Genomic DNA, 23,327 nt, shown 5'->3' with positions numbered 1-23,327 from the left:
TAACCAAGATGGATATGATTTTACAAACACAATTGAAAACCAATCATTTCTGGAATTATTTTCACATAAATCTCCCAGTTATTGTGACATGCTAATAGTATTTTTGGTGATAAGTCCACGATTCTACAGGCTAAAGGTGAAATCTTGACCCGAAAACTATAAATATAAGCGGCTGAGAGTGATTTTTGTGCCGCGCGGACATTAGTTCAGTTGTGATTGCTTACATAAACGCAATTTTCGTCTGTCGCGGATTGTTCTGTGATAATTGTTAGTGCATTAAGACAATGGCAGGCAAAACCGAGCCCAACGTAAGTGAAACTTCTATATAAATCAATGTTCATTGAAATTTTTGTCTTCTCTGATGTTATCCTTATTTCCCCTATTTCTCCTACTTAATAAATTACAAGAAATGAATAGATGTGCGTAAAACATGACTATATGAATGTGTGGTCAAAATTATTATTTTATTAATACATCGATTGATGATGTGTATTACTGTCATAGTCATTAGAAGTTATGCAAGTACGGATTCTAATGATGCAAGAAGTTTAATCGCTAAGTTTACTTGTACGTAGGTCAAGGCACTTTAGCTTTTAATGTAACTGCCACAGTAAAAAAAATTTTAAACGCAAGATATACGAATTTCAATGGGAATTTGCAACAGTCATTGCTAAATTTATTGTTGGTTCATTGCCATAAAAGAAAAATTAGGCAGGTAAACTGTGCGTTCGCCATGTTGTCCATAAATATGTTTTCTCCTGTTTGACGCTGTATTGGTTACCTTTACTTAGCAATTCTTATTGTTTTTTCAGTAGATTTAAATTAGTAGATATACTAGCTCAAGCATTTCGAATTGACTTTAACATTAAGCTAGTTTTTATGGAAACGAAGAATTTTATTCACATTCTATTTCAACTCTAACGTATCCATGGAAATTAGTTAAGGTACTAAATAAGCAAGTTAAGGTTGATAACCCATTATTAACTCATTTGGCAGCAGACACTACATATATTGAGAGTTCTACCAAGAGACCGTCTAACAAATGGCTTACAAGCACTGATGTTTGCTGTATAATATGGTAAAATTTCAAAATAGTCACATTTTACAGGCGTAAATGATGAGTTGAATTTTCAATGGCAGACGCGAGTTTATGATCTTGAAATCTACACAGTTGAAACTTCTTTGACTTTTTTGCTGAAATATCTGGTCTGGCTCTATGATGTAGGTAAGAGAACTAAAGTTTGTAAATTACGGGGATTTAGCAGCCACCATAAAAATAGAGCTCGTTAATTTTTGCCCAACCCAGGTACAGGGCGATGTAAGTCGTTGACTAAGCCACGACAGATACTACGAGTTTTACGCTTACAATTGGGTCCCTGATACAGCAAAATATTAGTAGCCTTATGAATTAAATGTTAAACAGGCTTCAATGTCTGCTGTAGACGCTGAATGTGTTAATGTTGCATATGGAAACAAATTATCTTTTATCATTTTATACAGGTGATTAAAGATGTATCTTAAATTTGAGTTTAATCCGTTAACCCAATACGTGTGAGAGGTTTTAATTACTTATGATTATTGTATGTTATCTAAAAACAAGGTTTCAGCATAATTTAGCAATTTTAGTGGGTAATAAATTGAGATAATACTTATATTGATAAGCATGTAATTACGCCATTAGTGTTCTAATAGATCAAAACAAATTTTGAGCCAAGATACAATTAAAAAGAGCCGGTATTAAGAGGTGCTTTCCTAATTAGTGGTATCATAAATAGACAGGATTTAACATTAAATTAATGTTAAAGTGATGGATCACTACCTTAACATTAATCCACCAAAGGTGGACATATAAAAGGTCTTTTAATAAGGACGGTCGATTTTTAAATGTAAATAAAAACAAGTTGTGTGTGATATATCCAATCAGTATTTTTTTATTTAAAAGAACATTTTATAACATTAAGTTTGGAATATAACATCATTGAACTGTCCGCTACGGCTTTGCTTGGTGACATGTTTTCAGGAGGTTCAATTTTCGATTACTTTATCACACAAATCTGGCGTTTGTGATGTTGACTTTGAGGGCATAAGTTGCTTGCGATTTATTTGTATAGATCTGCAATTTAAGATAGCCCCAAAAGAAGAAGTCTAATGGCGTTAAAACGTTTGTGCAGAATGTCCATCGCGGCCCGCGCTGTGTGGCACGTAGTGCCGTCCTGTTGGAATATGTCGTCATTGTCCATATCATCCAATTTAGGCCACAAGAAATTTCTAATCGTCGATTTGTAGCTCTCGCCATTCACAGTTATAACAACGCCAGTATCGTTTTGGAAGGAGTACGAACCGATAATTTTGCCAGACCAAAATCCACACACCAAAAATTGACCTTCTCAAGATGCATTTGGTGCTGGCGTATCTCGTGTGGATTGATATCATTCCAAATCTGACAGTTCTGTTTATTCACAAATCCATTCATTTAAAAATGGAGCTCGTCGTTAAAGATGATTTTTTGGGGAAATTTTGGTCAACTTCTAATTGCTTCAGGGCTCAATCGGTGAAAACTCGGCGTTGTTGATGGTCATTTACCTTAAGTTGGAGTCAGTTGGATTTTATGCGATTCAAGTTTTGACTCAATATCTGCCAGATTAAGGTCGTAAAAAGATCAACTTCTTGTGAACGACGAAAAATTGACTGTCTCGAGTTTTCCTTTGGACTTTTAGCAGATTTTGCGTTTCGGTGACGTACCGATGTAAGCCAATTATTTATCGAGCCGATTGACTCGAATTTGGCCACAAAATGTCGAATAGTCTATTTGGCGATTGTGCTGAGGGTGAAAATCCCGTAATGTACGTAAAGTTTGTCGAATGGGGTGCTGCTTTTAAAAGTAAAATTTTATGATTTTACGATTGCTGAACGTTACAACCGTCCATGGTGATTTGCCATACACTACTGAACAATTTACGACAAATTTGACAAATGTTGCTGTAACAACATGGCCGCTATATCTTAACAAATTTTGAGCGTCCCCATTGAAAGATCTATTAGACGCAAGAGGCGAGCGATAAGGGCCTGAAGGGTGTTATCTCAAAGTTATATGTCTTACGTCAATAAGAACTAGAAGCGATCAAATTTCTGAAGATAGCAGAAATAGTGTGTGAACGTTAAAATGTTACTTATTACATATAAGTCAGTCCTCTCAACTTCATTGTTTCTCTCACATTAAACCCAAGCAAAGCGTAATTAAGACACCACTTCTCAAACGTATCCTTCTCGTTAACGGTTTAATAGCGCTCAATTAGACGACCAATTACCAATTGCGTAGTAGACACCCATCAATAAATCGAGATCAGGCGAGTGCGGAACACGCTCCCATAGTGATTTTCTTTTCGGCCTTTAAAAAGTGGTAAAATGCGTGTTAAAAGGGTGATCAGCATTCTAAATGATTTGGGGAGGGTGGAGCGCGATCACGGCCATCAACACGAGGAGGAATACGAACACGCTGTGAGAAATCACGTATCGAATGAGGTAGGTCTCTTGCGTAATTTTAGTTAGAAATATTTGAGTGTGAATTAGGAATTCAAGGGCACGACTAAATCTGGAGAAATAAATCCAAGAATACGTGACGCCATCGTTTACCAAAATAGTTCGTCTGGGGGAGCTATTATTAACCAGCATACTTTTTATTTTAATAAACCATTATTCCACTTGAGAACAAGTGTATCGGCACTATATATATATTTTTTTCTATTAATTGGACACCCACGATATCGCCCATTAATAATAACTGAATGTTATAACGAAACATGCCTACGTGTGTTGACGCATCATTGCGCGACCTTTTTTTAATGGCTTGGTGTTTAAATGTCAAACAACTGACGTTAGTCGTCGTTTGTGATTTTTTTTTTGATAGCATGGCAGTCGTGGTTTGAAATTTTCGGCGATTCCGTTAAGAATATATGAAATTTTCGGTTTCAAGTACGGTTTGCTTCAGTTTAAGAATAAAAATAGTGGATTGCTGGTTCAATTAACCAGAAAATTGTCAAAGACTTGGGGATTGAGGTATGTGTAAGCTAAAATAAGCCTTTCAAAGTTGTCATTCTTAGGAAACCTCAATTGAAGTAAACGTTGTGTCTAGTACTATCATATGTAATACAGAGTGGCCCAACGAAAACTTTGCACCTCGAATTTCAGTATTTAAAATGAAGATGTGTAAAATACTTGGACCCGTCAATTTTTGATTCGAGAAGGACAATTTTTTATTGTATTTTCAACGTTTCAACTTCAATCTCTGGGCAGAGGTGACAGTTACCCCCAAATTTTTAATGGAAAAAGGTAGCAAGTGATACCTCATTTTAAAGATAGTTGCATCCTGATTATAACCTCCAAGTTTGACCTCACTATCATTATTCCTGTTGATAACAATTTATTACAATCTGTGGGAAATTTATCGCAAATAGAGCTACAGACTTCAAAATGAGGGTAGGAAGACCTTTAAAAGTGAGATTCTTCAAATTTAAAAGGGTGCGCTTCTTTATTTTAATTTTTCCTTAAAAGAGATGGCTAAATGAAAAAAAATTTCACGTTACCTTTTTGATCAATTTATTAAATACTGGAATTACTACAATTTACCTTCCTACAATAAAATAAATCTTGTGCAAAGCGTTGTCTTGCGTTATGTAATATTTCGGGTGTAATTTGGTGGCATTCATGAAAACTCTCCTCCATCAAAACGATTCAGTGATATTTCACTTTTAAAGGTTTTACTACTTTCGTTTTGAATCCTGCAGCTTTTATTGTAATAAATTCCCCACAGACTTTGACAAACTATCATATCAATGAGTATAATAGCAGCGACTTAAAAATTAGAGGTTATAACTAGGATACAACTATTTTTATGTAGAAATCTTTAAATGTGATATAATGTGAATGTGAATAAATGTGAGGTGTCACTCGGTACCCTTTCCCATTAAAAATTTTGTGAGTAACTGTCAACCCTGTTCAGGGATTGAAGTTGAAAGGTTGAAAATACAATAAAGTATTATCTCCCTCGAATAAAAAAACTGACGGGTTCAAACGTTTTTACATATTTTTATTTTAAATATGGACAATTGAGGTCCAAAATTTTCGTTGGGTCTCCCTGTATAACGAGCTTTATCAGATAAATTTTTCTGTAGTTATGAAATCATTGTTACTTAGCAAAAACAGATACATCAGCAAAATAAGATAATTGTCTGTGTTGAGTGCTTTTGCTTAAGAAATGAATGATTAATTTGGCACAACAACAAAATTTATCATATCAAACATAAAGTCAAGTTACTATTCGCTAGACAAATGCTCGAAAATCTTATCGCCCCTTCAGCATAGGTACAATTACCCAAATTTTCTATAAATAACCACTATGTTGTCGGGACTCTTTAGCCATCCATAATAAACCAGAAAGTGTATATGTCTTCGTTGTCTTGCCACATTCAGTATTAATTCTATACTGAAATGATTCTTTAGAGGAAAAGACTTAATATTTGTATTACAATTAACTTGATTATTAAGTTAAAATTGACGTTGAAAAACGATCAAACTGGCCATATTACCTTAATGACACTGGTAAAATTTTATGTTTGTTCGCGTTAAAAAATATTTTATCGATACCAGGAATACTCATTCGGTAGTAAATTGATATGATTGCCTGAAAATCTAATATTTCTAAGGATGACCGCATTTCTCCGATAAAATGCCAGGAAATATGGGTAAATTTACGTAAACACAGAATCAAACTTCAAGTTATTTAAATCTCGTTAAATTATATTGCCATCCACGTGTCCCCCCCCGCCACGTGATCGTGACATTGAGGAAAGTCATCCACGCCCCCCTCCCCCCAATGACGTCATTACCCTATCCAGGGATTTCCCATCGAATATTCAGGAAAACGGAGGTGTGGCCCTTTGTAATCTACATGCCGATTCACAGGCCCGTACTCATTCGTGTATATTAGACTTGGCTTGCCTCTATGGGATAAAAATACTAGATATTCCAGTTCTGTCGAATCATATATCGACCGTTCGTAATAATCTAGATCGAGTCAGGCGCCGGTTTTCCCTTTCGGGATTGGTGGAAAAGCGAAATTGCCCGATGTCTGGATTTTGAAGAAAATTCTGGAGTAATAAACAAGTGAAGGTGACCTCCGACTGATATTGCATTGCTTACACCCGCGTCTAATCGAGTATACCGCTGCAATTACCAACTCAATTGTTTCGGGATAATTAGTTGAAACAGCTGATTATACTACTCATTTATTTTTTAATTACTTGATAGGCGTGGATTATTGCAAAAGTTGGCGTGCAAATCGGCATACAGCCTAGAATTGGCGACTGATAAATACCGCTGGTAAAACGAGAATGATTTATTAGTCGTTGCGTTAACAAAAATCTCGGTCGAAATGAAGTGCAAAAAGGTGGATTTAAGCTCCTTCGTTACCCCAGAAGTAAGTAATCACTTATACTGTAGCAGATTTGGGGCATGAATGGGAAAGAAGGACTAAACATCTGCTGGATAAGGAAAACTGCCATGTATTAGTACCTTTATGACGTCATATTGTTGTCAGAGTTGCATCATGCGTCGGCGCGTATAAGACGTAAGCTGTTATAGTAATGTCATTTCTTGCGATTTTGCCTCCATGGATTAGTGGACTTTGTCAAAAAAGCTAACAACACTGTGCAAGACAATGTTAGAAGCACTTGTTTTATTGGAAACACCCAAAAAAATGTTAATTAAATGTTATTGAAACCGCTTTTAATTTCAATACAATATTGATAAAGTTAATTCCTGAGTATTGTTAAGTAAATATCAGTTTGTTACATGCCAAACATTATTAAATGCGATAGGTCTGGTTCTGACGTAGATGTCTCAAGTGAACTGTTGCGATTTTGATAGTATTTGTACCACTGTTTATTCACGAGAGAAATGATTAGGCGTAGCGTATCGAGATTTTATTCAATTTTTAACGTATGAGAAAAAAAATCTATATTTGATTTTAGAAAATGTAATTAGTTTTACTACATATGGTCAGTGGTGTCAATGGATTAAATTTTTCTACATTACCTGTGGATAAAATGTTATTTAGAGCGTTGCTCCGCGTTAAATAATAAACAGGCTCAATCTTTGTTACTTAAAATGGAAAATGCTAATTCAGAGGTCACACAATCACGTACTATAATCACGAAAAAAAAAGAACTATTTGGGGCAGTTGGAAGATGATAATTACAATATGTTTCAACATGTGGTTTAATAAAGAATTATCACGATACCTTATGAGGCAAACTATAATACCTATATTTACATTATGCCATTACCTGCGGATTTCCCAAACATGTTGAGAATTGAATAGAAAATCTGAAGCTGTATACGATTACCATTCTATCCCTCAGGTGTATTACAATTCTAAATACGAGGACCGTTTGATAAGTCAGTGACTTTTTGAATGAAAGGTATTTTGTTCGATAAAAAACGTTTTATTTCTCAATATAGTCTCCTTTTAGCTCGATACATTTAGTTCGGCGTTCTTCCAATTTCTTTATCCCATCCAAATAAAAGGTTTTATCAAGGTCCTCAAAATAGGTGTTTGTTTCAGTGATGACTTCTTTATTTGACCTAAATCTCTTACCGTCCAGCTATTTCTTCAGGTTTGGAAACAGGAAATAGTCGCAGAGGGTTAAATCTGGAGAATATGCCTGGTAGGGTAGCAGTTCGTAGCCTAATTTATGGATTTTTGCCATGGCGACTACACACGTGTGCAACCGTGCATTGTCTCTATGGAACAGCACTTTTTTTTCGCCAAGTGCGGTCGTTTTTGCTTCAATATCGAATCTGTCCAAAAGCTCTGAATAATATTCACCGGTGATCGTTTTACCCTTTTCAAGGTAATCGATGTGAATGACACCACGTGCATCCCAAAAAAATGTGGTTATCACCTTGTTGGCCGACAGATCCATCTTGGCCTTCTTTGGTGTATGTTCACCTGTAGAAGCCCACTGTTTCGATTGTTCCTTGGTCTTTGGTGTGTTGTGATGGATTCACGTTTCATCAGCGATTACGAAACGGCGTAAAAACTCATTCGAATTGCGGCTGAACATCGTTAAATACTTTTTTAAAATGGTCACACGGGAGCGCTTAAAGGTCGAGTGTGAGCAATCGCGGCACCCATCGCGCGGTTAGTTTTTTCATATCTAAATATTCATGTAAAATGTGATGTACCCGCTCAATTGAGATACCTACAGCCTCAGTCACCTCACGCACTATCATTCTCCAATCGTTCAATATCGTTCCATGGATTTTATCGACAATTTCTGACATGAGGACTTCTTTTGGACAACCTGCACATTCTGCGTCATTTGTGCTGGTACGACCACAACGAAACTCAGTAAACCACTTCTTAACCATTGAAATTGATAGTGCAAAGTCCCCATAGCATTTATCAAGCCTTTCCTTGGTTTCGGTGATGTTTTTTTTACGTAAAAAATAATGCTTGATCAGCACATGAAATTCACTTTTTTCCATTTTCGTTGAAATTCCCGAGGTCGTCTGCTTTCAATGGCTGTTAAACACAAACTAAATGACTACTAAACGTAGCTTGCTCAAAATTTGACAGTAATCTACTAACAGATGACAGTTGACGGGAGTAGTGCTGCATTTAAAGTTATTACGCAAGAAATTTAAAAAATCACCTACTTATCAAACGGCCCTCGTACAATAGTGCTACTTAAGGGTATGTAAGATATGATGCTACCATTAACATTGTTTCAATTGGAACATTACCTTTTGAACCCCTTCTTTAATTTTTAGCACAAATACTAAACAATTTAACAAATAATTAAGTAATATAAAGATAATATAAACCTGAAAAAGCTAAATTTTTCCCGTAATACCCCAATTAATAGGCCTAGCTAAAGTCGAGCATATCAGTTTGAGATATCACACTTCTGCGAGAGCGTTTTGCAGAATCGTCAAAAAGTTCCCCCATAAAACGATTTATTTGACTTTTATGAAGTTTTTTATATGTAATTTCATAAGGTTTAAATATATCTTAATTTTATTGTCATCTTCCTATTGACTACCAACATAATATCAAAATTGAATAAAATAATTTATTGTAATAATATCTCTACAAAGCTGGAAACTTATTTAGAGTATCAGGGAATAGCGTGCATATCTTTTAAGAGAGGATTCCTTAGGTGGAAATAAGAATACATAAATAGTCTTATGAACATGAATCCGGAAATGGGGTCAAAGGGAGCTAAGCTCCTTTGAAAGTGGCTATCTATAAATAACGTTTTTAAAATTTTTCGGACATTAAATGATTAAAATATTATATCAGGGGGTTATTTTTTACTGCAAATTTACTGCCAGCATTAAAGATTTTTTATCACCACCAGCGGCATACAATCTGGGGGCGCTCTATTAAACATTTTCGATTTACTTTTATTTTGCGGAGTTGTGAATTTTAATAGCCGAAAACGATTCTCTGGATATTTTTACTTAAAAAATATCCTCTTGCTGAAAACACAAAGAATGAACGTTTCCGAAAAAATCACAATTTTGTAAGTCATTGAACGCTGGACTTTGTTTTGATTTTTTAAAAAGCAAAGTTGGCATGATTCAGATATATGATTTCTGCATCACAATTTCTCAGAAGGTTTTAATTTTTCTCATACTTAATATATGTAACCTGAGTAGTGATCAAGATATTTAAAAAATAACATTTATCGGGAGCCATCTTTAAAAAGATCTAGCTCCCTTAAACTCATTTCCGGAATAATTTTAAAAGAAACGTTTTTGTTATTTTGATTTAAAAAATCGCGTTCTAAAAGTTATGCACGTTACTCCCAGTCACCCTGTACATGGAAGGAATAGGTGGTGTGTGTGTTAAATTCCACATTACAACGACGAATTCCGCACGTAGGAGTGGTGCAATTCTTTGAAATATTCCAACATTGCACAACGAGTCTAAATCGAATGCAATGAATGAGTTTGCTCCGGCCTTTTCGTGTTATATAAGCTTATGGGTATGAACACCGAAGACATGCCGATTATCACGTTCTGCAGCTGCATCCAACAAGCATGAATTTCTAGCATTTTTAATGAAAAAAAGTTCACCTCAATTTATTTTGTTATTTTAAGCAATATTGTACATGTTTCATGTAATTTGTAGTCATTATAGCAACACTTATGGTCCTATTTATAATAATTAAAACAAAAACATTAAAAAATACTACGAATAAAAAAATATTTTAGAATAAGTTGCAAAAATTCTATAAGTTTGGAATTTAAAATTAGTTCATTGAGTGTCTCAACGATGATCGAAAAGGAAATTTTTCTATTGATGTGATTGAAACTTTGTCAACAGGTGACAAACACAATAATAAATGTATTTGTCAATAATCACATCTGTATTGATTTATGACTTGAATTTATCAGCCAGAATTCCACATAATGTGTTTTGCATCAAAATAAAATCTACACGGTAGATAGCTTTTATTCGTTTGTTTCCTGCTCTTGGTCTCTTACATCTTTGGCAATTTGCTTAAATTTAACCGCCCTGTACAATACCAGCACTATCAATCAACACACCAATCCCATTTATAGTACGCAGTAATCCCTATAGTATTAAATAATATTTGCAAATAAATATTGACTCATATAATTATTTGTTCTGGGAAGTCCCATCATGTAAGTGGTGTCTCGATTGTTAAAAAAAAAACCATATCACTAAATTTTCCAATTTAGTTAATGTCCTACACTTGAATCATTCTAGATCACGCTTATATACTTAACTTTAAATATGTATAACTACCTTAAAACGAGTGTGAACTATGGTGGCTCTGATATTTCCATTGCTAAGTCTACTTGGATTTTTGCCCGACGGTGAACCATCTCCAAAGTAAACCCAGTCGTAGACCATAATTATTAAGGAAATGTGGGTCAGCTAGCGCCATCTGTTGAGGTGCAAAAAAATTGCTTTGTTTGTTTACGGTTTTTTTAAATTGTAGACTACCCGAAATTAGCTTACACATCTTTGGTCACGCATTGTAAAGAAAATTAAAAATAATAATTGCATGACCTTTGCACGTACCCTGTGGGCACGACGGCCTGGAAAATTCTTGAAGGTCCAGGGGCAAACGCGCCACACCTCTTTCGTGGACCAATGACGTTGCGGGACGTAGGGGCCCGGTGCTGTGCCCCTACCCCGCACCTACTGCTAATATTGAATGGTTTTCACTTTAATGCAGCGTTGCCATTTATTTAATGAAAGCGTGGAGTATTTGCGGAGTTCGTTGTTTAATACACATTTTCAAAGTCACGTGTAATCCCCATAACTATGACGCGAACTAAATACTTAAATATAGCGCAGATGTTGCCGTGATGATAGTATGAAAAAAAATGTCTGACAGTATTTCCGTTACAATCAGTTGGCAACGTCGCGCTTGTAGCAGTCAGGTTCAGCGAATTGGTGTTTGGGTTTCACTGTTTCAAGTTTCAGTCAGTAGTCAAGTTGACCTGTCGTACTGTGTATTTTTGAATAAACGGTTCGGTTAGTAAGTACCTACTTATCAGTGTAGGCTTTATCCTGGTTACTCGAATTTAAATTGTGATTTTGCGTCGACTATCATGGGTTACAGGCGAGATATTCAGGCACACCCCTTGGTACGTTCAGAATTTTGTTTGTCTATTTTCTAGTGCGGTTGTTAGGAAAATACCGGCAAAATATTCGATTCTTGTGTGTGACTTATCAACTTTTTAAGCGTCTACAGTTCCACCACATCTTCGTTCTAAATAAAAATGACGAAATTTTCCGCAATATTTCAACTATTATAGAATCGACACTAAAAAAGGAATGTGTCAGCATACCTGGTCCTTTTCTCTTGAAAAAATATTCAATGTTATTATCATTCTAACTACCAGTAATAGTATAATAGATATATTCAAATCAATAATAATTTATGGTGGGAAAACTACATTATACCGCGGAATACCAGGGGTACTCCGGCCGGAATCGCAATATTAGGCTTCTTAAAGATAATGGCGTTTTAGTATATGCAAATTTTTTTTTGCATGCACTCACATCGGGGGTGTAATACCTGAATGCGACCTACCGGAAAGTGAATTTACTACAGCTCCGTCTATGAGGCACTTCATAGTTACATTAAGTTTCAAAAGCACACTTTGAGAATTATTTTTATAAATTTGAATGTATTTAATTAAATGTGCAGTACTCGTTAATTTCATTTCTTTTTTTTTTAATTGTATTTTACACTCTGTTCATAGATTAATAAAAATCAAATAGCAGTTTGTGTTTTTTGCATTCGCCTGTCCCCTTTAGGATAATTGACTGAAGCGTGGCAAAAAATGAAGTTTGTGAAAACATTATCCATCTATTTGCGATATACCTATAGTATTTGACCTCGCGAGATTGACGCAATATCCAAATGACGCGCCTCCGGCACCTTAAGCGTTTTTTATCTTTATTTCCATAGCTACTCCAATTGTTTAGAGATAATCACACTCTCTTCCATACGAAGTATTCAGCATTAATAAGGAGTACTTGGAAATATTCTCGAATAATTAACTTGTTTGTATGTACAGAACATCGCAACCGGTAATAGTTGACTTGCCCTTGAGAGGAAAATTTAAAGGTAAAGGTCGGTTTATTAAAAGAGTGACAGGCATTTTTTTATTTATATTAAAGCGTATTTCGGTATGCATTTCTCAGGAACAATCCTTTGGAACATGTTTCCTGGAATTACATAAATTCGTTTATTTAGTATCAATTTGTCAAAACGTTTTTAATTTTCGCAAATTGTGGAAAGGCATATCAATATAATCAGCAAAATATGTTTGTAAATTTCTGTTTACTTACTTACTAAATGAGTACGAATATCAATTATTAGCAGACATCTTTAGTGGTACACATCTTTAGTATTTGCCCCTTGGAGAATTGGGTCAGCAAAGTGTGTGTATAAGGGAAAACAATATTTTTAATTATGTATAAGAGAAATGCTTTTGCATTCAAAATTAATTCATATTAAACAATTACGGTATTTTTCGATTTTAAATTAATGAAAGTATGAAAATGACCTCCTACAGCTCTTTGCCTTTGTCAGACACATTGCACAATGCTATAAAAAAAACAAGGATGAATAAAAAGATCGGCCATTCTTGGCCCCGATTCATTTGACAAAAGAACAACAAACTTTTAACCCTGAAAAAATAATTTAAATATCCCGCCGTAAATTAAGACTTCTGATTGGTGGAATAGCTGACGCGTTTGTTTCTTCGCTAATGCTTGCCATTTTTGACATTTTTCTATGTTGAAATTTCAAAATATTTCCGCAGCATTTTAATTCGATTTTTTACTGTTTGGTACTATAGTTTTGGTGTTATTTTACATAAAAGATATTGAATTAACTCTATAACGTGCTTTTGTCCCTGTACCTTCCTTTGAAACGTTAATATAGGTCTAGGATGCACAGTAAATATCAGTTGAATTCACCCCCTTAACAGCAAATATGTCCGCCGTAAGTAAATATTTATGTAAAAATGAAATAATTAAGCAGTTTTCTGGAGTATATTTGCATTATGTATACCTAACCTTTACGAAACCATAATTTTTGCGTAAATTCCAAAATTATGTCAAATCAGAAATTTATTAATTTATCATCAGACATTTCAACAACATCGATCAAAACAACCATGCGATGGAAAGAGAGAGTGGCACATAGGTCATGTTTTACAGTATTTACTGTCACATACACGTTGGATATTAATATCTATTTCTCTCTTGTATCGCATGTTAAAACAGTTTTTTCTTGTTAATACGATTTAAATGAAAGATTAAAAAAACGTCAAGTAGGCTTTGAAATATCTGAGGCATGTCCTGGATAAGTTCATCTATTGTTAGTCATGTTTAGTGGTAAATAATAAATGGCTTAATCAACGCGCTACGTTTATGCTTCACCCTGAACTTTTTAAACTCGTCTACTACATGAGTTTGAAACAAAAAGCAACTAAGTTAATGCGAAGTGCTAACTCAATATATTGCTTGTTGTCGGTCAATGACATTGCCGTTTAAATGCATTTGAAAATATGGATTAAAACTGCAATTAAAAAAAATTGATGATTTTGAAAACGGTTTAAAAAGAGTTTCATGTGATATTAGCAGTTAAGAGGAAAATACACTGTTTTTAAAGTATTTCAAACCGCATTAGCAAGAAAAAGCAACTTTAGATTTTTTAAATTCATGAGCAAATCAAATTCGCATTTACTGAGAATGCAATAAGACAAATTGCAATTAATGCTGAATTCCACACGTCTCCTACCCGTTATAAATCAATTCGTCATTAGTATGATTTTGCGATAATTTAGAAGTGAAATACTTAATGTCTTGACGGTTAAGATAAATAAAGAACAACTTCAATGTATATAGCTGTAACTGTATAGTAGTGCATTCTAATTCCGTTGTATAGAGATGAAAATCATCAAGAGGCTATTTAATGCATCGATCTCAAAATTGTCCATTTTTAAAATATATTCATAATACCTTGAACATTCTTTCGTGTTTTTCTTAATTTCTTTCACTTTCAATCCAGTCATTGACATAAAGGCTAGCAAGAATTAATATCCAAGGCAACCGGTATAAACGACAATAATTCTCATTATGATTTAATAATTATTATTTTATAATCACTCACATTTAGGGTTATTTCCTATATTTCTGGTAGATCCACTCATGGTCTAACTAGCCTAGCCCATAGGCCAGATCATCACGCGATCCATGACGTTCCCATTATTTAGTCATGTTTATATGCAAATTTCATTATTTGCCAAAATACTTAATAAGGAACCAGTTTTGCAAAGTTTACCGGAGGTCACATTTTGACGTAGGAACTTCAATTTTTTAGCTCTGTTGGAAAAACGTGTAATAATAATTGAATTTTTATTGCAATAGTTACATAAAGGTTCAGCAATTTGTGCACATTTCCTTGCCATAAAGAATACTCGTGTAGTGGACTAACGCTGCCCACAGCTTCCACCGCATCTAACGCACACCCATTTACATACAACACAATACAGTGACTAACAATGGGTCAATAAATGTACTAAATAATGGCGAAAGTACCATAAGCTGGGTTCAATATATTGTCTGTGTTTGTGTAAGGAATTGTCGAGCATTAATTATGCCTTGCTAGTAAAAAAGGATTTTGACTAGATTTTTATTACAGATTAGAGAAAAATGCAGAGAGCTGGTTTATGACAATGAGACATTGAAGAAAATCCAGGAAATCTTCCTGGATAACATCCAGAGAGGGTTAGCCAAAGGCACTCACAAAAAAGCGACTGTCAAATGCTTTCCCACCTATGTGCAAGACTTACCCGATGGCACTGGTACGTTTAATATGTGAAAAAGCAGAAGTCTTCAGACTACTAACATTACATAATGCTATTTGTCTGACCTTGGGTTTTTCAGATTATTTAGTAACTTTTGGTGAAATCATATCGCTTTGTTGCTGCCGGAAATTCGTCTATTATTATTTAGTAACGTATATAGTAATAACAGCAATGCAATTTGATGGTTGCAGGTACTTTAAATTGAAACATTTGCGTTTTAATTGGAAATTGTAACATTATTTCAACTATTTTGTCATTCGCCAAATCTTCCACGTTATTTTTACACACTATAATGGTATTATCTTCTGACAAGTTGACCACATCGCAATTAAACCTGGGCAACTGAGTGAGGGGGGGGGGGGGGGGGGGGGTAAAAAGTCTGTCTATTTCTTTGATGATTGCGAATGTTTTCTAATGTTGAACTTGTCCTTTTATGGGTCTTTAAATTTCAATTTTCTTTCGTAGAAACAGGAAAATTTCTGGCTCTTGACCTGGGCGGTACCAATTTCCGCGTCCTGCTCATCGAACTCAGTGGCGAACACTTCGAGATGAAGTCGAAAATTTTCGCCATTCCACAACACATCATGCTCGGCTCGGGTGAACAGCTCTTTGATCACATTGCCGAGTGTTTGGCCATTTTCGTTAAAGAAGAGCAGGTCCGAAGGATTAATGAAAATCCGCGATTTTCTTCTAATTACAACGTATTTAGGTCCAACACGAAACTCTGCCTTTAGGCTTTACATTCAGTTTCCCGTTGGCTCAAAAAGGGCTCACAGTAGGCATTTTGGAGCGCTGGACTAAAGGCTTCAATTGTTCTAATGTGGTGGGCAACGATGTGGTGCAAATGTTGAATGAAGCTATTGATAGAAGAGGGGTAAGAACTTTTTTTTTTGTTAAAAAAAAATCTGTTATTTTGGATATGTTCCAAGTCTGGTTGATCGATTTTCCAGGACTTTAAAATTAATTTAACAGCAATTTTAAACGACAGTACTGGTACTTTAATGTCATGTGCCTGGAGAAATCCCAATACCAGAATTAGTATGATCGTGGGTGAGTCAGAAACCCGTCAGTCAAGAAAATTCACCTTTGTCGTGCATGTCAATTCATTCAGGGGTTTTAACTGTCAAACCAAACATTGCCAATTTGACATTTTGGCAAAAAAGTGTTACATTTAGGAATCAAATTGGTTTGGTTGGGGAAATTATGTTGTGTCAGTTTATTCAAAAGGGTTTCAGCAACTGTTAAATTAATTACTATTGTCAATGTTATGGAATTGCGGATCTGTATCATGTGGGCAACTTGTCATTGTTCCAGGACGTACACATTGACGTCATGGCGGTTTTAAACGATTCCACGGGTACGCTAATGTCATGCGCTTGGTTAAACAAAAATTGCAGAGTTGGCATCATTGTGGGTGAGTTCCCTAAGGAAAAAGGGGGGAATTATATTGGAGGCATTAGCGCATGTCACATTATTATATGCATGATATTTATTAAAATTTACATCGTGTCGAAGATATTGATGGTGAGTTGAGGATCTCGGATCCGGAAAACTATAAGAAATACAATATAGCATCTAAAAGACATTGTTAATTAATGTCAATGTAAAAATGTCAACCGCTCTTGCTTAAGAGCTCTCACAGACGAACTATTTCATTGAGATACCGAGTAACGCGACTCGGTTGGGAATATCAGCGATTTCATTACAAAGCGATTCGTTTAAAAAGTGTTGATGAAACCGGGTTTTCCGGGATAAAAACTATTTCACAATGAAATGAGAGCAGATTATTTTTAACAAATAAGAGAAATTTTACTTTAGCAAAAGGCACATACCCTTATTACGGTCTTTTGAGTGCTCAAATTTTTCTTCATTTATTGAAATTATATCTCTTATGATTTCTGAGATCCTCATACATCGCTGTATTTATCTTGAACACTCTATATATACGGTAAACAGTTCGCATGACATTAGAAATGTAGAGGTTGCCTGATATATATACATTAGGGGGAATTGTGGTGTTTAGGTTTTTATTTACTAACTCTATACGAGGTGGAACTGAATGGATCGACTGTAAGGAAGTTATAATTAAATAAAATTAGAAAAATCACTATAAAAGTTAATGGGAGGCATACAACTAAACTTATAAAGTTTACTAAATGAAAAGAAATAAGATTTTTATAGAATAATTAACATTAAAGGTTTCCTTCGTCATATTGTCAAGAAATGGTATAAAATTTTCTTTCGTGTTCTCTATACTCGCTTGTGAACCGGAACATTGCATCATTTCTCATCTTCACCCTGTTTTCAATTAATTTCGAGCTTTTCCTATGGCTGGCACGTTTCATTCACAAAGCTTTATTGCATGGCCTCCTTCTTGATTCTAGGATGTTAAGATCGAGGTGTGCGCCATCTTGAACGATACCACCGGAACGCTGATGTCTTGTGCATGGAAAAACCGCGACTGTAGAATCGGCCTAATTGTTGGTAGGTGGTTAGTTTATAATAAAAGTAGTACTCATGCTATTTTCTTTATTAACCTAGTTAAGGATCGAGTTAGTTTGATCCTTTAGTAATGAAATTTAACGCTTGGTTGCACGTTTTGAGTACCATTTTTTGTTTAATTTCTTAAGAGAACCTTGTTGAATTAGGTACTGGCAACAATGGGTGCTACGTGGAAAAACAGGAAAACGCAGAGCTCTTCGATGACACTGATGCCGGCTCCGGAAAAGTTATAATTAACCTTGAGATGGGAGCTTTTGGCGACGATGGTTGTCTAGATTTCGTGCGCTCGGACTACGATAATGAAGTCGACAGGCACTCTATCAACCCTGGCAGTCAATTGTATGTAAAATTTGCTTTTAAGGCCTCTTTAGGCAATTGTTAATTTGAATTTAGGTTGGAAAAAATGATATCTGGCATGTACATGGGAGAACTAGTCAGATTAGCTTTAGAGAGATTTACCAAAGAGGGCCTACTTTTCGGCGGAAAAGGCTCGGATTTACTCTTCGAACGAGGCCGATTTTACACTAAATACGTTTCTGAAATTGAGAGCGACGAGCCTGGAATGTTCACCAATCAAAAGGAGATTTTAGAGGAATTAGGTATTATTTAAAACACGCTTACAATTCATTCACTTAAACCCAATTTCGGGATCTCTATAATAGGATTGAAACACGCCACTGAACAAGATTATGTCAATGTGAGATTTATTTGCGAATGTATAAGCAGGCGAGCTGCCCATTTAGCGTCGGCCACTATTACAACACTACTGCACAAAATGAACGAGAAAAGGGTGACAGTGGGCGTTGACGGGTCAGTATACCGCTACCATCCGCATTTCCGCAATTTAATGATGGAGAAAATTAAGGAATTGTGCGATCCTAGCATTGAGGTAAGTTCAAAATATTTATCACAAAATGGTGAATGTATTGGTTGCGATGAAATTGTGAAGGTGCAGAGAGATTAATAATTATTAATTAATTAATCGGATTTAATGAAGTTTGGCCATTTTATCTTAGGTTGCATTTAAGTACGAAATTAAAAAATGTCATTATGTATTTTATGAATTTTGTTTTTGCAAATGTTGATGAAATGGTAAATGTACTAGGATATAAAAAATGCTATTGCGTGATATGAGTTTTTTAAGTATTTCTTATTGCTAAAAAGAAACTTCAGGGACGAACCAATGAAAGAATAATAAAACTTAAAAAATCTATTTTTATCCAAATGCACTCAAATACTCCCTTTGACTCTGTCAGTGGTTGCTAAAACCAAATTAAAAGCATATCTAATGGGAGAGTAGAAGGATCCCGCTTCTTTATATATTTTCATATCTTCATTTTTACAGTTTGACCTGATGTTGTCCGAAGACGGATCAGGAAGGGGGGCCGCGCTGGTAGCGGCTGTGGCAGCTCGTCAAAAGAAAAAGATGCTGGCCACATGAACAGAAATAGACTCCATTTGTACATACTGCAAAACCAGCAAAAGATAGCCGATACGATAATTTTATTACCACGTTTCGTGTCTAGGGAAATTATTGGGAACGACAACGTGTTCGTTTTAAGGACATTTTCGCCTTCATGCCTTTTGTTCCTATAGAGACGGTCATATGTCAAGACTCTTCGGATTATTTAATTCGTTTAAATACTCAAAATTTGTCTTTACTAAACGAATCCGAACAGTTCTGCGTGTTAGAACAAAGCAAAAACTACTTAATTTATTCGTTGGAAAACTTAATTACGTCTGCTTCTTAGTTAGTTTAGCACAAATTATTTGATTATAGTTCAGCATTGCCTCTTGATGAGTCTTATACAGTTAAATAGAGCTTTTGCTTGCTAGATATTAGCAGCAAAAATATAAACCACTTATTGTCTTACCTCTGTGACTGATGTGCGTCCCAAAACCAGCAAAGCTGGATTGAAAATTTGAAGGTAAGATGTGGAGGTTTTCACTGATTCCAGCGAGGTTATTGTTAACTACTTACTTAATGATTTTATTATAGCAGATAAAGGCAATGTTTTTTATAATATGTTTAAGAAAAGTTTATTACTGTCGCATAATACATAATTTAATAAAAGTTTGAATTATTGTACTAGTTTATTTTAATTCGCAGTATATACATATACTTCCCTTCATCATTATCAAGAAAGTAATCAGAAAAATTCTTGACAATGATGAAGGATATATTTGCAACACTTAATTTTCCGAATCCCACAAGTTTCATAATGGCCTAATACGAACAGACTATTACTATTGTTATAGGGTGCTTAGTATTGCACAACAGTTTCGGCACGATTGTGCCTAAAGAGTCAGCATACCTTGACAATGTTCAGAAGTCAGAACCTAAATGCATTTTGACAACTTTGAATCTTTTTGTTCTGAAAGCTATTGACGTTACTTCTTTCACCGAAGGAAAAATTTATTCATCGTCAAACAGTTTTTTAAGCGTTCATGTTTGACAATGATTGCAATTTATCGTAAATATCCTTAAAGATGCCAGTAGTCCAATTATACCAACAGACTATGGCCGTAGTGACCAAACTTGCGCGTTACGGTGATACACAGAAAAATTAGGTAAATCGGACCGTTAACTCCTATATGCTATACAGGGTCATCCAACTAAAACTTTAAAAATAAAAGCTTTTCGGAAAATTCCTAAAATACCTTAAAACAGTTTTTGAGGGGGAGAAATTTTCATATAAAATTAAACCCCCAAACTTCACCGTTATGCGCGTCAAAAAAAATTTCTCAAAAATTTTAATTAACACGAGGAGTCATGTAATATCTCAAATTCAAGGTCTTTCAAAATTGGATGCAATGGTGTAATACGATTCATATCTCTCGATTCGTTTTTGAGAAAAACAGCTATAAATGTCGTAAAAAATTTAGTAAAAACCAGTTAAATAGGACGTAAACAATGAAAAAACTTGTTTATTGATAGGAAATTGATTTGTTTCTGATTTATGCTTACAAAGAGCCTGGTTATTTTTCTTTATTCTTTTATTTTTCTTTTAATTATTTATTTTTTTTAACCAAATACTGTTTGTGAGCACAGAAAACTAATAGATAAATTTTAAATCGCATTACATCATCGAATGTATTTTTTTTTTATTTGAGGTGTCACGTGATTTCTCCTGATTTAGGGGTGGAATTTTATACAAAAATTCGGCCCTCTCAAAACTATTTTAACGCATTTTGGACATTTTCCAAAAAGTCCTTATTTTTCAAGTTTAACGGTGGTCAAGTTTTCATTGAATAACCCTGTATAATTCACAACAGAAAACTCTTTAGTGATAAATTTCAAATTTTTCACATAAAATGTGGGGAATGTAGAAATTATAAACTGTAAAAAAGGGTAGAGAAAGCGCTCCTAAGCAAGATTAAGTAGGCCCCAATGTGAGTCAAAAAAGATTGGAACATAGGAAAACATAGAAAAATAACAAAAATCTTGACAATGGCGAATAAAATTTTCTCGTCAGTGACGAAACAGGCCTTTACTTTCCACGAATGTTTATGACCCAAAAAGCAATAATTAGAAAGGCAAAATCAAATGAATAAGATTTTTTCGAATTTGAGTAGTTTCTAATCAAATAACTCGATTGATTTGTTGTTCTCGCTGATTAATCTTATACTTCCTTAGGAAGTTCTCTTTCTACAGCTTCCCCTTCAATTCAAAAAAGAGCCTCCATTGCAAAAATATTTCCTTGCGGCTCTCGATTTCACTGTGAAATAAAGAGTTCCAGTCCACCTCTTCACCATAAAGATTTACGAAGAGACGTCCACTCTTACAAATGTGCAAGCTCTTGTTCCCAACCCCTGAATTCAAGTGTCCCAGAACAGCGAGCCACAACTTTCGCATAGGGACAGTAAGAACTTTTTTGAAAAATGAACGAATCCCGCTGCTTATTGATTACGATGATGATTCTAAAGGGGTGAATAAATGAAATGTGATAATTTATGAAGTCTAATTTCATGGATGTGAATGTTGCTGCTAAAGCAGTTCGGAATAATTTACTTTACTGCCTCAAATCTCTGTAACTTTCCTAAGCAACGCACTATTATCTTCAAATGAATAAATTGTTACTTTATCATATCGACCTATGGACGTCTTGGGATAAGAGAATTGCATTAGAAAGTGTATAGTTCATTGCAACTTTTAGTCATAAAATGAAGCTTTATACTAGAAACTCTTTAGTAGTGGGACTTATGGTCCTATTGGCAATTCCAGCGGCAGACTCAGATTTGAATAATCAAGTCAACAAAACTTCATCAAATGAAGAAGATAGTTTCGAGCTCGAACAATTCAGAGCAATACTGCTGGGCATGCAGGAAATGGTAAGAAGTCCACATTTACCACAAAATCTCAGAGAATCCTTAAAAATCTTCAAATTAAAGGATAATACTTGGATGATAAATTCGAAGGAATTTTAAATTTTATCGAGGAAATTCGAAGCTTCGGTGACAATTTTACTATCGTGAGCTCTGAGAATGTTTACAGTGAGGACAGAAATCTCAAGGAGGTGAGAACACTTGAGCTCTTTCTCCCTCAGAATTTGACGCAGCCGAGAGATGAAAATTCAATATCATTTAGCCATACAGTCCAAGACGCATTTGACCAGCAACAGTACATTCAAATGCTCTCAGCTTTGGGCATGGGAGAGCTGGAAATGGTATCGCAGAGGCTGATCGACGATGACAAGGTTTTAAGTGAGATTTATGTAACTGGAAATTTGATTGTGAGTCTATACGTCTTTGGCATTGAACCCAAATTCTGAAGGGAATGATTTTTTTAGGCCAGAACTGAGCAGAACCTCACAGTGGTAAACCAAACTGCCATAACAGTAAATACGACCGAAGAGACTGCTGAGGATTTCTTAAAGAAAACTGGCGGTTTTAATGCATCTTTTAACAGCTATTTGGCTTTTGATAAAGAAGGGAAGTTGATCAAGTTCAAGAGCACAGTGCATCCAGAATGTTTTGTATGTATAACACATTACCAATACTTACTTTCTCTATAGTTTCTTCTCGGAATTTCAAGCCCTTGTTAATATGGAATTGCAGGAATCTACAGATGGAGAAATGATTGAGGCCACAATAAAATCTTTTGTAACCATCATGCTAGAAACCGAGTCTCTGGACGAAGTCTGTGAGCAGCTGCACACGGATTTGCAAAACCAATATCCAGACATGAAATTTGTGGTCATAAATAGCCCCGAAGAGGACTCCTACGTGGATAGGGATTTCAAGATAACACTGACTTACCATTATACTGAAAATTCCAACATGAATAATTTTAAATACATAGTTTACGGCAAGAACATACATCGGGCAGTCTAAACTCTGTTAATGCATAAATAAAATGATATAGAGATTTATCAATAAATAATAAGTACGTC

General features: G+C 35.0%; 3 protein-coding genes across 8 annotated transcripts in view; 2 read left to right on the top strand and 1 right to left on the bottom strand.

Annotated features, from left to right (window-relative positions):
- Nucleotides 1–23,327, bottom strand: part of mRpL33 (mitochondrial ribosomal protein L33) — a 72,837-nt gene that overhangs the window by 1,771 nt on the left and 47,739 nt on the right. The window lies entirely within an intron of this gene.
- On the top strand, nucleotides 42–20,023 carry LOC136412216 (hexokinase type 2-like). Of its 6 annotated transcripts, none has more exons than XM_066395218.1 (9): nucleotides 42–308; nucleotides 15,267–15,429; nucleotides 15,898–16,088; nucleotides 16,142–16,306; nucleotides 17,817–17,916; nucleotides 18,081–18,273; nucleotides 18,328–18,533; nucleotides 18,597–18,823; nucleotides 19,280–20,023. In XM_066395218.1, the coding sequence occupies exons 1-9, from the start codon at nucleotides 285–287 to the stop codon at nucleotides 19,373–19,375; spliced, it is 1,365 nt and encodes a 454-aa protein (XP_066251315.1). In that variant the 5' UTR covers nucleotides 42–284; the 3' UTR covers nucleotides 19,376–20,023. The 6 variants fall into 6 exon arrangements, with proteins under 6 accessions (XP_066251315.1, XP_066251312.1, XP_066251311.1 ...); XM_066395215.1 differs by lacking the exons at nucleotides 42–308; nucleotides 17,817–17,916 and adding exons at nucleotides 3,363–3,522; nucleotides 16,383–16,482; XM_066395214.1 differs by lacking the exons at nucleotides 42–308; nucleotides 17,817–17,916 and adding exons at nucleotides 3,364–3,522; nucleotides 16,747–16,846.
- LOC136412219 (uncharacterized) lies at nucleotides 22,283–23,272 on the top strand. The gene is made up of 3 exons (XM_066395224.1): nucleotides 22,283–22,667; nucleotides 22,725–22,910; nucleotides 22,993–23,272. The coding sequence occupies exons 1-3, from the start codon at nucleotides 22,566–22,568 to the stop codon at nucleotides 23,266–23,268; spliced, it is 564 nt and encodes a 187-aa protein (XP_066251321.1). The 5' UTR covers nucleotides 22,283–22,565; the 3' UTR covers nucleotides 23,269–23,272.

The sequence above is a fragment of the Euwallacea similis genome, chromosome 11 (genome assembly GCF_039881205.1).
Source record: "Euwallacea similis isolate ESF13 chromosome 11, ESF131.1, whole genome shotgun sequence".
Classification (NCBI taxonomy): domain Eukaryota; kingdom Metazoa; phylum Arthropoda; class Insecta; order Coleoptera; family Curculionidae; genus Euwallacea; species Euwallacea similis.
Note: the sequence above shows the minus strand (reverse complement) of the source record. Positions and strands in the feature narration are given on the sequence as shown.